Here is a 16,749-nt window from a genome sequence, read left to right on the forward strand (position 1 = left end):
AACATGGGAATGTCATCGTGGGATGACCTATTCCAATCAGTCCTGGTGTGAATTTTTAGTCATCTTTCAAAGCAACAGAATTTGCTCTCAATTTTCCCAAACTACTTCTAGTCTTTTTCTTTCTAATATTTTTTCTGACTCTTAATCTTAATTCTTCCAGTTTATGGCTCAGTCCTTCTACAGGGATTCATAGCAAACAGAAAGAATAGTATCTTTCCTACTTTCAGATATTAAGATGGATCATTATTCCTCCTGATATATTAGAAGATATTTCTCAGTTTGAGTTATGAGGCCTTTCTGCCTGTGAAGATTTAAACATCGATTTAATGCCAACTTAAAGACTCCTAAAAGTGTAGGAGATTGCATTAGATAAATAATTTAACAATAAAAAGTATATCAAGGCAGACATTATTGCAACCATCCACCAATCAATCACCATTTTCCATGTTTATCCAATTTTCATCTCGAGGCTCTGTATATCAAATTGCCTAGACATATACTATACAACTGAAATAACTTCATCATTGACTAAAAATGCACAGCCATTAAAATTCTCTAATATCAAGAGAGCTGACATTAGTTAAATACTGGCGTCAGTTCCATAGGGTAATAAATTCTGACCTAAATCCAATCTTTCATGGACAGCTGATTCATAATGAAAAATTACTGTTTTGTCACTTTACCTTAGGAAATTCACTCTGGAAACTAATATGGTACTGGGCAGTCTTTGAAATATATAAATAAAACCACAGTTCCCTTCCTAGCCACCCTGAAATAAAGAGAACAGATCCACTTTGGTGCAAAAATATCATACTAATAGCTACCAGATCAAGAGAAGTTACTATTGTGCTTTTCCCATGTCTCTCATGCAGAAGCACTACATGACATCTCTTACAGTAGCCATCAAGCAGCCATCACGCACAAGTTCCTGTACCAGGTCGAAGCTGCTGAGCTGAACAGATAAAAATTGAGGAGAAACATCACTGAAAACATTTTCTCTGATTTCACTGTTGTACACTGCTACGGTTCAAAGCTGGAGAACCACCACCAGTGATGTGTTAAAGTCGATGAAGGTAGAGTAAGTCAGACTGGACCTACAGCTGGACTGCTCCTTGCCTACCCTCATTTCCCCAGCAAAACACCATTGTGTTTCAGGGATAGAACCATAGGTTTTAGAGCTTATATTAAATTTCTTCAGAGAACCTCAGTTGCCATTTCCCAGCTTAAAGATTCTTTCATTCGACAAACTCCTTTAGGGGACTCAGAAGAAGTTAGTTTTTTGTAACAAAATTATTTCTAATTCTCTTGATAAACAGGATTTTAAAATCACTAAAATAAGCTAACAACGATACCACCACACACCATTTCTCCTCTGCATATATCTGCAATGGAGCTAAGTACCTGTTATCCCTGGTCTATACACGGCATGAGTTGTCAGATGTATCCTAACAAGCCTGTTAAACATCAAGGAATGAGACCCAAGTTTCCACAGTACCAGTCTAGGGCTTACTTTCTAGTTAGTGCTTATATCTTTGGCCTGTGATACGGCATAATGGAGCATATTCTTGCTGTCGCTATTTAGTTGGAAGCTCTCTAATGACTTCTGAGTAATCACATCCCCAGGTGACAGTGTAATAAACAGACTTTGAAAAATACCCTTTCATCATAGGGACAACAAGAGAATCTTTTGTTCCTTTTTTTTTTTCCTTCTTCTAAATGAGGCTTCTGTTTGGATGGATTCCAACAGAACTCTCTGAGCCACTTCAAGCTTGCACTGGGGCTCTCTAACAGTCTTATTTCTTTCCTAAATTTTTGAGGTCTGCAGTAATAGAAAGCGAAAGTCAAGAAAAACATAAACATGATCCTGTCTGCAGGTTTGGCAAATGGTCACAAATGGTCACAAAGTGATGAAATAAACGGCCATAAACGAGAAATGAAACCACATTAACTTGCGTGTTAACTGCAGCCTTTTCATTGTAAACAATGGAGTTGAATCTAATGAGATTTCTTATTAAGAAGATCCAGAGGTGGACCATTTTGAATAGATCTCTTTTTTGCTGACTAGGTAAAGAATACCAGAGATGTCTGAAGCCTCCTTGTAGTACTCCTGACAGAAGCAATTTTCCCATTTGTTTTTCAGGGATCTGCTGGTAGAACATTTTCAGGATCAGAACTGCCATAGAACTGTTTTTATTCCCAGAATACTGGATGGGTGTGCTTTGCTTTGGACCATAAAGTTCCATTGACTGGTAAAACAAAAATTCCCAGCCCTGAACACGTCTTTTTTTAGCTTGCTCCTGTAGGAACAAAATTGTCTTCTTTCTCCTCAGCAATCTTAAATTTGTGGAGATAGATGTACATAGAGGCACTTTAAGGTGCCTGATAAAGGTTACTGAATAAAGTTCCTGACATAAGACATCATTTAATTGAGATCGCCAAAGCTAGTGCAATACACATCAGTTAAACCTCTAGCCGAATTTGCTCTTAATATTTCATGGAAAGCATGGGTTTGCATTCATCTCCTGGCAGAACATGGTAGATTTATTTACAGAAACACATCAGCTCCACACAGCCTCCCTCTGCTGCGGCTTGGCAAATTCAGTGTACGTTATGTAGAAGTTTTATTCACAATTAATCCCGGAAGCTCTATTCACAATTAATCCCAGCCATTTGCTTACTCTGGCAAAGTGGGCAACCGAGCCAGGCAGCATTCTCCTGTCCACTTTTCCCTTCTGTAAGGGAGTACATTCCTTACAATGTTTTTGAGTAAGCAGCCAAAGAACACGACACTCTCTCAAAGAGAATGAGTTAGGGATAGAGCCTCAAACCTGTTCAAAGATTTACAGATATCTTAGTTAAATTCTCTCAGAGCACCTACACCTAGGTTCCATGCAAGAGAGAAAGTATAAATGGGCAAACCATATATTGCAGTAAATTCCTCTGTTAAAATTCCCTTTTCCTCCCCACTATTCAGTAAATTACCCAGGATGAATCACAGCCTACAAATAGATGGAGAACATGAAAATGTATGGTTCTGTTTAGTCATGCTACTGTCAAGCTCAACAATATTATGCAGCACAGTAACACACTGCATACACTGAAGTTTTTGGTCTAAGAGTAGCATGGTTTAAAAGACTCCACACATGGTAATATCCACTGGATGCATGGAAACCTTCAGATCCAATTAAAAACACTGGTGAGTAAGCAGCGAGACTGCTTAAGCTGCTATTTACAGCTGGTCACTAGCATTCTCACCAGCAAAGTGTTTCTCTTACAGCTTTTAAGGAGCTCTACAAATGAATCAAGGCTTCAAGAAAACACTTCACCATTAGTTTGGGCAAGAAAGTCTTCACAAGAGAGAAGCAATCACCTTGCAACAAAGAGAGTAAGACAATTATAATCTAGTTACATGGAGGGCTGCCTTGAACTTCAGTTGAGTAGTGAGGTTTCCAACAAGTTTTATAAAGAAAAGATCCTTTCAACAGACAGCTTGCTTTGTTTTTGGTAGTGCTCCCTGACAAGACCTACAACTGTTGCAGACTATCCTGCCTCAAGGACAACTGGTCACTAAAATAAGCAAACACAAGCCAGAGGAGTTTTTAAGAAAGAGGGAAATGAGGTCTGTAGATGAGCTTCTTTAACCTGATCCACACTAGGATGATGTGTTACCTTTCTGGTATTATAAAGATTTCATGTTCAAACTCACAAAGCTGGCCCCCAAAACATCAGCATGACAGAGGTCAGAGGGTGTCCTCCTGCAGGAATCTTCATTTGCCATGGTACTGATTGCTCAGGGAATAACGCAAAGGAAGGAGAGTGGTGTCTAAATAAATGCTGTTGATTCATGAGGACACGGGCTTTTTTTCCCTTAAACTCCCGGCATAACTCAAAGGCAGTACCCATAAATGTGTGAAGTGTTAAGAGTTATGGCTGAATTTCACCGCCTGTGGAGAATAACTTGGTCCCCCTAAAGCACAGCCAGCATGTATATGCAGTAATGATGAACAGGAAACCTGAACCCAAAGTCTGAACCAAGCCTTTATAAGCTCACCAACGGGCTTAACATGTACCACCCATTGACAGCCTAACTGCACCTACTCTCCTTTCTCTAGACACTTGGAGGTAGAAGGGTTTCTATTCAAAACTTTTAATGGCCAGGAATATTGTAGCAGCCTAAGAGGAGGTGGTATAGAAGAGGAATGCAGACACTGGAGTATTGCCAATGCTCTCACAAGAGATGGCAGTGATAATTCAGCTTCAGCAAGCTCTAAGAGAAAGGACTGAAAATTTCTTTAGCTTCCTGGGAGGCTGATAAGAAAACTAGCAAAGGAAAGCAATGGACTTTTGCCATGGACCTTTCAGCAGGGCCAGTTAAAACCAGTATCTTCTTTCACAGTAAAACTGCAAACATGATACTTCAGAGTTTCATGTGCATTCAACTAAGCCCAATGGTGACAACAGTTGATACTGGGAGTTGGGAGTACTCTGATGTTCTTTACGAAGGTGCCAATCAGAAAGAACTTCTTTGACACAACTAGATGATAAATCAGTGACATTCCATGGATATTAAAATAGTGTGAGCAGGGAATCAGGGCTATTCATTTCTAAAATGCTCTCAAGCCATCAAAGATGAGAGTTTATTTGGAAGACTAAATATACACTGAGCAATTTAAAAATCTTTTCCAAGGTTGCTCAGCTACAGATTCTTGTCATTCACTTTTTCTATAGAAGTCATGATTACCCAGGGAGAAAAAAGACTGATGTTTTAAAACTACCTTCTGCATAAGAAATACGTGCAATAGAAACAACTAAATTATGGTTTAGAGTCTTGAAATGGCATTAATGTCCTGTAAGACTGGCTTCATGCCTAGACTTTTGGCATTTTAATTCAGAGTAGACCCCTTAAACAACTCTTCTTCATTTCCACAGAAAGACATTACAAAACAGCCACTGGTCTTGTTAAGTCCAGTGACTCCTGAAATACACCAATTAAATGTACCCTTTCAAACACCTGCCTGAAAAGAGGTGCACTCCCTTTAACTAGACACTAAATCCTGTAACAAACTCTGTAAACAGTTAAGGCATCCTTTTCGAGAAGTCACAAAGAGGAACATTCTTTGCCCCAGCTCAGGAGGAGGCAATTAAGAGTCAAGACTTTTCTCCCTGATCATTTCTAAAGTAATACAGTCAGTGCACCCACTTCAAACTAAACTGTGGCAGCCTTGAGCTGCAGCTAGCATAGGATTTCTGGGACAGGACATTACCCTATTCTCCAAATAATAGTTCATCGATTGTAGATTCCTCTGAAAACAGAACATTACTTTGCTAAGTAATGGTACTTAGAGAAGTGCAATGGTTAGAAAGGCAGAGCTGAATTTCTAGTGCATCAGCCCCAGCAATTGCCTTGTGTGACGTTTTAGGCCTAAACCAAAAATCAGATATGAAAGTTGCTGTTGCCTGCTTACAATCAGTACGTAACAAAGGCACTAGCACAGCTCTGTTACGGTTGCAAAGTCAAATTAGCAGAGAATGTAACATTGACACTTCTTGTGCAACCTTAACCCAAGCTCAGTTCAGTGGTACTGTACATTTATGTAGCACAGCTGCTTGCTTAGCATTCAATAAAAATAAGAGAATTAGATGTCATGTTTCCTATTAAACATCTGTCTACTGAAACCACTGCAGAGGTCCAACACCTATTTTATATGAAAAAAACCCATGACAGCCAGTATGGCTTCAGTTTCCCCTGCTACAGAGGGAGGTTGGGTTTCATGGTTTTGTTTTGGGTTATGAGGGGGGTTTTGTTCTTTTTTGTCCAGTTTTTGGGCTTTGTTGCTGGATTTTAAGGAGTTCTGGGTTTGGGTTTTTTTTCCCCTTTCTTGTTCCTCTCCCAGCTGATACCACTGTACCAGTAATTTTCTCCAGCAATAGTTGTATCTGGCTCTCCCTGCTGACACTGTCCACACATTTCAGGATCACTGGGAAGCATGAGGGATCACTTAAGTACTTTTCTTTCATCTCTGTACATAGGCAGTAATCTTTATCAAAATAGTCACTGAGCTTCTGCTACCCTTATGGTCTCTTCCCAGGAGGTTTGCAGAGGACATGCTCAGCCATTTTCCAAAACAGAGGCTTGGTGAGAACTAGGGCTCCTGACCATAATTTTTCCCAGTCCTTCTGCCCTCTGTTCCCTGTGTCAAGCATTTCTCTCGGCATTTCCTTAAGATGCCACTTGTCAAGATGATTTTCTGCAAGTCTCTGCTCTGGCCTGCCAGGCCACCTGCACCACCTCTGCAGCCACCAGATCCATAAGTGACCAGACTAGGGCCTAATGTGGAGAAACATGACCAGACAGTAGCATCACATGGAAAAAACGGGGGAACAGCAGTCTGATTTGAATCCCCCACTTCTGAACTTGCAGATGATCTAGACAGGAATTGTCTGTATTTAAATGAAAGCATTAACTGGCATAGACATCCAACAGTTTTCCCCTCACTGAATTTCTTTTAAAACTGAAGCTGAAACCATGCAAGACAGTGCTGACAGAGCCAGCCTGTGCTCATAGTGGCTTTATTTTAGGAAAAAGAATCCCTCAGCTCCACAACACCACCAGTTCACCCACAACTGATAAACACCAGTCTCCTGTCCTTTACACTGCAGCTGTGATATGGTCCAGTTCTCATTCATGCAATGAGGCAGGGTCCATCTTCAGCCAAGACAACGAAGTACCTTTTCATTACTTGAATCCTAGTTTAAACTATCCAAACTTGCACATATGGCCATAATAATACTTAATTTGAGAATCACTGGAAACATACATTCTTCCTAAGATCTAATTTTTCTCCATACAGCACCATAGCTTCACTGATTAGAGTTGGTTCTGCTTTACACATGTAAGGGGAGAGGAGACACACCACTTATTTCACAAACTCATTTTGCCTAAAATGCAAGTACTGAATCTTAAAACAGTACTTATAATGGAAGAAGTGCTGGAAACATGGTTTCCAGAATAGAACACAATCTCTGTACATGGTGTAATTACATTTTAGTGCTCTGCAGAATACAGGCGTATGGCTTAAATGCTATTAATTGTAAGCAGTTTTGTTCCACAGGATGTTGCTCACTGATAACTACTCAATTAGGGTTATTTTGCAATTAGTCTACTCACAGTAAATTTATTGCAACCAGAGTCATCTGTGGTACAGCAAATTAAAACGCTGGCTGGGCTGCATGTGGCTCTTACATGCTACTTAAACTGTGTATAGCTCACTGCAGTGGCTCTGTCACACTAAGAGATTAAACACAGAGAAAAGCAGCAGCCGCCAGTGCCACTTGGAAGCCTGAAACCAGGAGAAAGAGATAAATTTGGGGTTCAATAATCTTTAGATCAAACTCAGTGAGTCTAAATATACATTGCCAAAAATGGGAAAGCTAAACATGTCACTATGCACATCCACGTGCATGTTGAGCGGATGGAATTCTCCATTTGCTTCATTACAGCTCCCATTCTTTTAACATTATATAAAAGATGCTCTCATTCCCATGCCTTGAAGGACTGCTGTGCTCCACTCTGTAAGTATTAGGCATCTTAGTGGCTTATCCTCTCCCTTCCTGCAAATCATACCTCTTTCTGAGTATTTCTTTTCTGAGTGCTTTGAAGTAGTCAGAAAAAAACATCATAGACATAGTTTGCTATTACCTGCGCATATTATTCAGTAAACAGAGCACCAGAGCCCTTTTTACTCAGTTTGAAAAACAGAAGAAGGCTGTGTTTTCTTAAATGAAACAGAAAATTTTCTTCCCAGCAGCCAGTAAGAAACCAAAAACTCTTGCCTCAATGTGCCAGAGCAGCATTATCAATAAGCAACGAGGGAGAAAGCAGTCTAATCTGCAAAATACTCTTTCAGTGTGGATGAGTGATGTGGCATGAGGGTAGCTTGATTATTTTTCTACTTTATTTATGAGTTGGGTTTACCCCACAGGGATGAAGGTAGCAGAAAACCTATTTGATTTATAAACTAAGAAAAGACAACAGAAGAGCCAAGGGGAAATAAATCAGGCTCACTTGAGGTTCTCTGCTTTCCTGGGGACTTTTCTTTTGCCAGAACTACATTTTAGAAAACACCCCTCAAAAAAACCCTGTTACTCTTGGTACTCTTGGCCTATCTGGCCATGGATCTGGGTCAAGCATAAACCCAGCTGATTTTACCAGTTTGGTAACTAATGATGATTAGGCCAGAATCTCCCCTGGGGCAGCCTAGAGAAGCTAGCCCAGAGGAAAAGTGATGCAGACAGCCCTTGGCACTGTGCCTACGATGACTCACAGATGTGGCGCAAATGACTAAGGAGGAAGCATGCATGGACCTGTCCAAGCAAGTCCAGAGTAGGCCATGAAGATGCTCAGAGGGCTGCAGCACCTCTGCTATGGAGACAGGCTGAGAGAGTTGAGGTTTTTCAGCCTGGAGAAGAGAAGGCTTCAGGGAGACCTTAGAGCTGCTTCCAGTGCCTAAATGGGACAAGAAATCTGGAGAGGGACTTTTTAACAATGGCCTGTAGTGACAGAAGAAGGGGCAGTGGCTTTAAACTGACAGATGACAGATACAGATTAGACATTTAGAAGAAATTCTTTACTATGAGGGTGGTTCGGCACTGGAAAAGGCAGCCCAGAGAAGTTGTGAATGCCCCATCCCACAAAGTGTTCAAGGGCAGATCTCCTAAGAAGAACTCCCCAAAAGGATGTCCCTCTGTACCAACTCCCCAACTTGCACAGGATGGGATTTGCCCTTTCCTCATCTAACCTTGTGCTGAACTTACTTTTCCACTCCTGCCTTCACCGACTGTATCTCGCCCTCAAAACACACTTCTACAGATGCCAAACATTCCCCTCTGAGTGAAGGGTGACTTGCAAGATGCCTGTTGCCCTGATCTCAGCCATCTTGATTTTGGATACAGCTGCATCTAAACCCTTTGACACCAATCCCCTGTTCCTTAGCATCTGTGCTGTGTTTTCAGGACTGGCTTGTTGGGAAATGCCAGCTCATGTGCTCTCCAAGTCAGGTAACTGGTAAAGCTGCCATGTCCTGTTTTGCTGCTTCAGCAGTGTTGTCTTTCTGCAGTGTCCTTAGAAGGACTGCAGCCCATGTCCTCTTGTTCTCATGGAAATAACATCTGCATCTCAAGCAGGTAGTAAACATGATGCTTTTTGTTTTAACAATCCTTTTTTTTCTTATACACTGAAGATATTGATACTTAACCTCCTTTGCCTGTTGCCTTTGGAAACAATAAGATATCAAGAAGACAAAAGAAAAAGCCTGTAAGACCCTGCTCCTGCTGATAACCACTCAAGTGAACGTATCACTTCACATTTATGACAATCCAGCTGGATGGAGTCGTGTCCATGATTGATAGCTACATTTAGCAACTTTGTGGGTTTGATCAGCTGAGACAGGATCCAAGGGGATTAAATGCTGGATGACATCTCAATGGAGTCCATAGCACGGGGAACACATTTGTATGTTGGGATAATGGATGAATGTGCTGCTCCAATACATAAATATTTATACTTCACAGCTCTGCTGAAAACAGACAGGAAACCTTTTTTTCAAACCAAACTGAAGGGAATAGTACCCATATGCTGAATATGCAGACTCAGTCCCCGGATGTCTGACTTTTGCTGATGAGCAGAATATAGCTTTTTATAGCATGAAATGGCAAAACCTTCAGCCAGACATCCCCCTACCAGTGATCTTGACAATGAGGTGCCTAATATCCCCAAAAGCTGATGCCAGTGCTCCACAAACATCTGCTGACCAAGTTCAACTCCTTAAAAGACCTCTGGAGTTGATGAAGACACCTTTGATGAGGGATGGAGCCAATATGGAGTGAACAACAGCAGCATTTATGTTCTGCAGTGGGAATGAGAGACCTGAGACCACAACAGACTTATATTCAGGCAGTGTGTCTTTAACAGGAATGTAAAATCTGAAAGACCTATCTAGTTAGATACATATAAGGCCTTCTGGTAGACACTGGACACCTTCAGTTCTGGGGTTCCTACATGTCAGTCTCGATAGTCCTATATTCAGACATTTGAGAATGTCTGACTTCAAAGTCTGGATCTCCTCCATAGGTCTGATGTCCCAGTCTGCTTGCACATTGGCACCTCTTGCATAAGCAACTTGCGTCCCATTCATTATCATGCTTCATTATCATTTCCCCACAGCAAAGCTCCCAAATGTGCTCTAGAGCAACTCTGTATATAATACAAAGGATGTCCAGATTTTCTGCCAAGGAAATCTGGCTGCTGAAGCGGTTGAGTTCATCTGTCAGCATGGGGAGGAGGAAACAACCTTGAGGCAAAGAAAAGTCTACATTTTCCACAAGGATCCATCTGGCTAAGTTAAGATGTCCCTCAATTATTCTTTTTAAACAAGCATCACTGCCTAAAGATCTAAATGCAGCTCTAGGACTGCAAACCTAAAAACTGTAGCCACAGTCTTTTTATACTTAGTTTATAACATGGTATATACCCACGCCTCATGAGTTGTTACTAAATTTCATAGTTGTTACTATGTTTTATTGCAAAATAAAACCATATTTGGACAACTACTCAATTTCTCTAGTCATGTTTGAAGCCCCCAGTTTTCCTGGATGTTTTACTGTATCTTATTGCAGTGGAAGCATTCATACCGATCTGCAATGTACGTACATGCTGAAAGGCTTCGAGTGTAAAACGTGACACTGTTCTTGGTTATAAGACCATGCTGTTATTCTGACTGCAGAGCATAAGAGGGAAATTCTGTATTTAAAAAAAGCAGCAACAAATAAATATTTATTGAGAAGCCTGTTTGTAAGAATGGCAGTTGTTTGAAACTTCTGAGAAGTCACCCTGCATCTCTATAAAACAGATTACCAGGTGTGTAAAATGGCACACAGCTGCAGCGTGCACCCTCACTAATGACAACACATCTTCCAGCTCTCTCCAGGATATCACTTGCAAATTTGTCTATGGGATGCATTTACCCTACACAAGTAACATAACACTGCTCCTTCATCCCAAGCAGCATTGGACAGTGTCTGCAAAGCACTGACCTCCATCAACCTTCTCACAGACCAAAGCTGATTCTCCTGTCATTAGGAAAGAAGAGGGAAAGATACTAAGGACATGCTTATAGCACTGGATTCGCAATGGCACCCCAATGTGACCTCAGGTGCTCCCAGGTGTACTCACTGACACACAGCCTGTCACCAGTGTCTGGTTTTGCTCAATTCTTACTTCTCTACTGTTCTTTTATCTTCCCTTCAACTTGTGCTGCCCTTGCTGCCCCTCTCCCTGCTTCCTACTGAACACAGTGTCTTCTGCCTCTTCCATTAAGTCTTTATCTCCAATGTTTCCCCACCCAGCTGAACAATTTTGAGTATTACCATGGTAAGAAAGGGAGAAAAAACACCAGAAGTGACATGGTAAAAAAAACCAAACCAAACCAAAACCGATCACAGATGCACTAGGGTGGGAAATGGGGTGGTCACACCATTCATCCCGGTAGTATCTGTCATCTAAATTAAAACCCTAAGCTTTGTACTAGTGAGATGCTTTTGTTTGGAAACATCCTTTAGGGCACCTTCTTTTTTCCACTGTCTGTACAGGGAGTTCAGCCTCCTAATTTAGACAATAGCAACACAGATCCTCCTCCCTCCCACGCTGAATCCAATAGTAACCACTGCTTTGAGATAGTGCAATAAACAGATACGCTGTGGGGGTTAGAGGATGTACTATTCCTAATGAAAGAAACTAAAGATCCCCTCATGGCCATGATCACCATGTTTGCTGCACCATCTCAAAGAAAGCTATCACCTTGTTTGTGAAAGCTCAGTCAGAGACACTGGCATATCCTTACAAGCATGGACTGAAGTGTCAATTACAGGATAGGAACTTTTGAATTTCTGTATGGGAAGCTTACAGTTGAATGAATGGTGGCACATGAAGTACTCCTTATAAAGCAGAAGGTCAGCTCACACATGCAAACCGACAGCAAGCCAAAAGATACCTCATGTATCTGACTGCATGGAGAAACCAAAAGCAACGAATCAAAGCTTGGCTTAGGCTAGCAAGAGGTAACTGATTCTCTACCACAGTGATTCTGAAAGTTATTTTGCTGACTGAAGAACACTAAAAGTAGAAGTAATCCACAATATTGGATTTTTTTTCCCATGCTTTTGGAGATTTTTAAGATTATATTTCTGATAATTATCTAGGTTATCCAAATTCTTTGCAATGCTGGTTATTAGCTAAAACTCCACTGTGGCAGAAAAACGGCCATATGGCCATAACAGCAATGCCACTCATCTGTTGGCCAGCAAATTCACCATGGCTGTTCCCTGATCCCCCAAAAGCATGCAGTCCTGTAGAGAATAATAAGATTTCTGTGTCTGCAGATTTAAAAGGAACAAAACAGCAGCTGAATACCTTGGTCACATCGTGGTGAAAGTGAAACAAATTCTGTACAAAATCTACCAAGGATCTTGTGACATCCATAAAACTCTCCAGTGAAAACATCCTCAAGCCCCTCCTCATTTTCACAGGTTGAGTACATTACACATTCCTGCAATAAAGCCATTTTTCTCATCAGAAGGCCATTTCAATTATATTGAACCCTTCCCCTCAGATACCATGTTATTTCTCCTTCACCATCTACCAACTTACCCTCCAGCTTACAAAACCGTGTCACCTTCTCCGGCATCAGCTTCCCGTGCTTGTGCTGGCAATACACCTCTGCGATCTCCTGCCGACACTGCTTAGTTTTAGAGCGGGACATGGCTGAGATTGCCTCTTTTCCCGTCACCTCACATTTTGGTGGTTGGTCATATGTCAGTTCAGGGGAGCTGTTTCCTTTTTTTTTTACATGGTGGTGTCTGGAAGATCTGTGAATTGCCTTCAAATTGCTGTTGCTGTTGCTGCTGCTGCTGTTTTTGACCAGGTCATCACTGAACTGCACCACCTCATTCGAGTTCTTCCCCAGCAGCAAGTTCTTCTTCATCTTCTCCTCTTCCAGTTTTTTTCTCAAGTGCTCCTTTTGCTTGCTAAGGGGTTTTTTCACCAGCTCAGACTGGTGTTTTTGCCTCTGAGTCCTGGGAGCAAAGTTACTGTTATCAATATTTTCAAAGTCCTTGGGGACTGAATTTTCATTATTGCTGTCTGTTCGCATTTTCTCTTTCGGTCGGTGGGAAAAATAGCCATCCTATAAATGGGGAGAAAAATTATCTTACTAAATATAAACACATCCCATGCAATACAAGCATTTCTTACATGAAAACATAAATTACAATCTAACATACTGCAAGAAATCCCGAAGTTAGCATCTGTAACAGAAAGATAGAGCCAAGAGGCCTCTGAGCTGTGCAGACCACTACTGCCTGCATCCCTCTATCACCAAGCCAGGATCCAGCCCCCATCCCAGATGGAGCAGGGAGGTTTTACACAGGTTTGTGACCAATTACTAACCAGAGACTTCAATCTGACACTATTAAAAATCAATGGCAAAACCGACACAGATTCCAATGCAGCAAAAGCAGGTCCTACAATGCTTCCCTTCACCCCTTGGGTTCATGACCGCAGTTTGGTATCCCAGAAACTGCCCCAATTCCTCCACAGAAAGCATCACATGACTTTATAGCCTGAGCTTTCTTTCAGTAAAGTAACTGCTACAAACCAAGTTTAGAGTTTCTACATAATAAAACTCTGGAGAAGTGTTTCCCAGGAATTGCACTGCAGCCTTGCCATAAGCGGGAAGCTGTGGCAGCAACCAGCCCCATGTGAGAGGATGAGCAGCTACAGACACCCAGGCTTCATGGAGCGTCAGAGCCAGGCCCATATGTCAGCATTTGGCAAGTACACAGACCATAACATTGCAACACTTCAAAAGTATCATATAAAGGAAAAGGAATAGACGTAAAACATTTTTCTGATGCAGAATAATGCTTTGCTTCACCATTTCATCCCTGCCTCCACCTATTATCATGGGAACTGGTCCTATCCCAGCAGCAGCAGAGCAAGTTTACAACACCAAAGAAAAAGGAAGATTATCTCAGGCATCCTAAGGACAACAGGGAACATATCAATCTGCTTTAGAAAAGATGTGTCAGACTAGAACAAAACTGAAAGGCACTTATACGTGTATAGTATTATCAAATGGGAGCCTGTTTGATAGCAAGGGGTGGGTAAGGCAGAGCTATCTTTGCTCCAACCACACAAACCAGCCCTCAGGCTAGTGGGGACACAATTTTTAGACTCATGGAAAAGGAAGTACCTCCATTTATTAAAGTGATCAGTAGCAGATTAAATCAATGGGGAATTGTTACTAAAACATCTGAAGACAACAGTATAAATACTGATAGACTTTTTGAATCTGTCCTGTTTTCTTTCCACTTGTGAAAGGCCTAACCAAAAATCAGAGGCTGGTAAAGGACAGCATCTGCTAAGGATGATTGATGGGAGCCACTCCTATGAACCACCATTTGTATTCAAAACATTTTACCAGCATAAGCTGATTATGTCTCACACGTCTTCTGGGAGGAACTATTAAACAGAAGAAGGAGAGGGAGATAATGGCTTATCCAAGGCCATGCAAGGAGTAGGTCTCACTTTGACCTCTGCAGCTCAGCAGTGAGATTCATTAGAAGATGTGGCTCTTCGAGCAACTGAAGTGATTCTCTCCATGAGTATCTCCAGCTCACAAGTAGCTTTAGCTGCCAGACATGGAGGCATGCAGAGCTGTTCTAAACAAAGACAAACAACGCACAAAACAAAACCCAAATGTTTTCAATCAAAATATGTTTGGGGAGAACATATCTATCTAATTTTTAAGGCTACACATGAAATAATTTTTTTTCTGTTCTTTTTTTTTTTTTTAAGGAGCACAAACAATAGAATTTTTTTATAGAATCACAAAATTGTTTAGATTGGAAAAGACCTTTAAGGTCATCAAGTTCAACCGTTAACCCAGCACTGCCAAGTCCACCACTAAACCATGTCCCTAAGTGCCACAGTTGCACACCTTCTAAATACCTCCAGGGATGGTGACCCCACCACCTCCCTGGGCAGCCTGTTGACAATCTTTCCAGTGAAGAAATTTTTCATAATAACCAATCTAAACCTCCACAGCACAATCTGAGGGCATTTCCTCTTGTCCTATAACTCGTCACCTGGGAGAAGTGACAGATACCCCTCTCTCTCCATCCTCCTTTTCAGGTAGTTGTAGAAAGCAATCAGGTCTCCCCCAAGCCTTTTTCTCCAGGCTAAAAAAAAAAACCAGTTCCCTCAGCCACTCCTTGTAACACTTGTGCTCTAGACCCTTCATCAGCTTCAGTGCTTTTCTTTGGACACCAAAGAGAAAACAAAAAATAGTTTCAAGACAGCTCTCATTCCCATGAATGATGAAACAAAAACCCCCAAACCAATTCTTGTCAGAGCCCAGCTCCCTTCACTTAGTCTGTATCTCCAATGTATCTTCAAAAAAGGAGTGCTCCAAACCCAGCAGCAAACTGCAAATAAAGCAAGACAAATGCAAAACTTACAAACATCATACCCAAAACATCTCCATTGCCGTGCCACTGCTCTGAGACTTCAGATGTTGACAGCTGTCATATTCCCTTTGTTGTTCAGCCAACTCCAAAACCTCAGCTTAGTGATGCCACCTGTATATTTTCCCTTGCTTTATTTCATTGCTAATACAGTTTAAAGCACTTCTTATTAGTAACAGGAGTGTTCCACCATGCTGTAACTTAGAGCCAAAATACCTAGCCGCAACGATGGGGAAAAAAGATAATTGTCTTCTTCATTGAACTCTTTCCAGGGTCTCTAAAGGCGATGCTGCAATAGGATATTTCTGTGTATCCTGGCAACATTCCCTCCCACAGCCTGACTGTTGCTACATTATTTTTGTCTTTAAACTAAAAAATTTTAATCGTAATCTGAACAGCATATGGCACATTGATGAAGGGGCAGGAAGGGAGAGGACATTTCGCTGTTGGGGGCTTTTTGTCACAATTCTTACTACCCACAAACGAGACATTGGCTGGAACCAGAGTGACAGGCACACAGAGTGCACGGCCCTGCCCCATGCTCTCCCCTCCTGCCCCACCCAAACCTCTCAAAGGTGGCAGCATGAGATCCAGGCCTCTTCGTTTCAAATGACATCTGACATGACACTTATGTGATGTTTCAGCTGGGACCTTCACTCTCCATATTAGCTTCCCTGCGCCCATGAGGGTCTGATCAGGCTACACAGCAACCACAGGACCAGAGGAGCAGCTACGGGTGTTTAAGCAGAGCATTCCTGATGACCTGCAGAGCTGTGATGAAACCTCAGGAGGAAAATGCAAAGTAAACACCAGATTTACTGGTGTATGGTTCACCTCTTTAAACTGTTTTCCTCCTTCAAGAGCTTTGCCCCCCTCTGGGAAATGCATTTCCAAGTCTACATGCTGGAATCTGAACAGACAAATGAATTTTAAATGGTTCAAAGGCAGACACAAAACTGAGTTTGGCTGTAACTCTTCCCTGCCCGCAGGGACAGCGAACACGACAGAGGACAGCCAGCGTCTGCAGAGACTTCTCTTTGGGAGGAGCAAGGACTAGAAGTAAAGCACAGTTGTAGAACAACTGTACCAAACAAGAGCTACAGATATACACTACAAAACAATGACACGTAACAGATACCACATCTGGACAGTCAAACCCAGCCTCACGCC

General features: G+C 41.7%; 1 protein-coding gene across 5 annotated transcripts in view; it reads right to left on the reverse strand.

Moving 5' to 3' along the window:
• XYLT1 (xylosyltransferase 1) overlaps positions 1-16,749 on the reverse strand; it is a 194,182-nt gene that overhangs the window by 80,178 nt on the left and 97,255 nt on the right. For 4 of the 5 annotated variants that reach the window (XM_062635035.1, XM_062635025.1, XM_062635016.1 and 1 more), the window contains one exon: positions 12,704-13,238. In XM_062635035.1, the coding sequence (XP_062491019.1) occupies positions 12,704-13,238 (535 nt within the window). Of the gene's footprint in view, positions 1-12,703; positions 13,239-15,584; positions 15,744-16,749 lie in introns of those variants that run through there. The other variant, XM_062635043.1, reaches the window with a different exon arrangement.

This window comes from Pezoporus occidentalis, unplaced genomic scaffold (genome assembly GCF_034315485.1).
Source record: "Pezoporus occidentalis ecotype Australia unplaced genomic scaffold, CSIRO_AGI_Poc_V1 ctg113, whole genome shotgun sequence".
Lineage (NCBI taxonomy): Eukaryota > Metazoa > Chordata > Aves > Psittaciformes > Psittacidae > Pezoporus > Pezoporus occidentalis.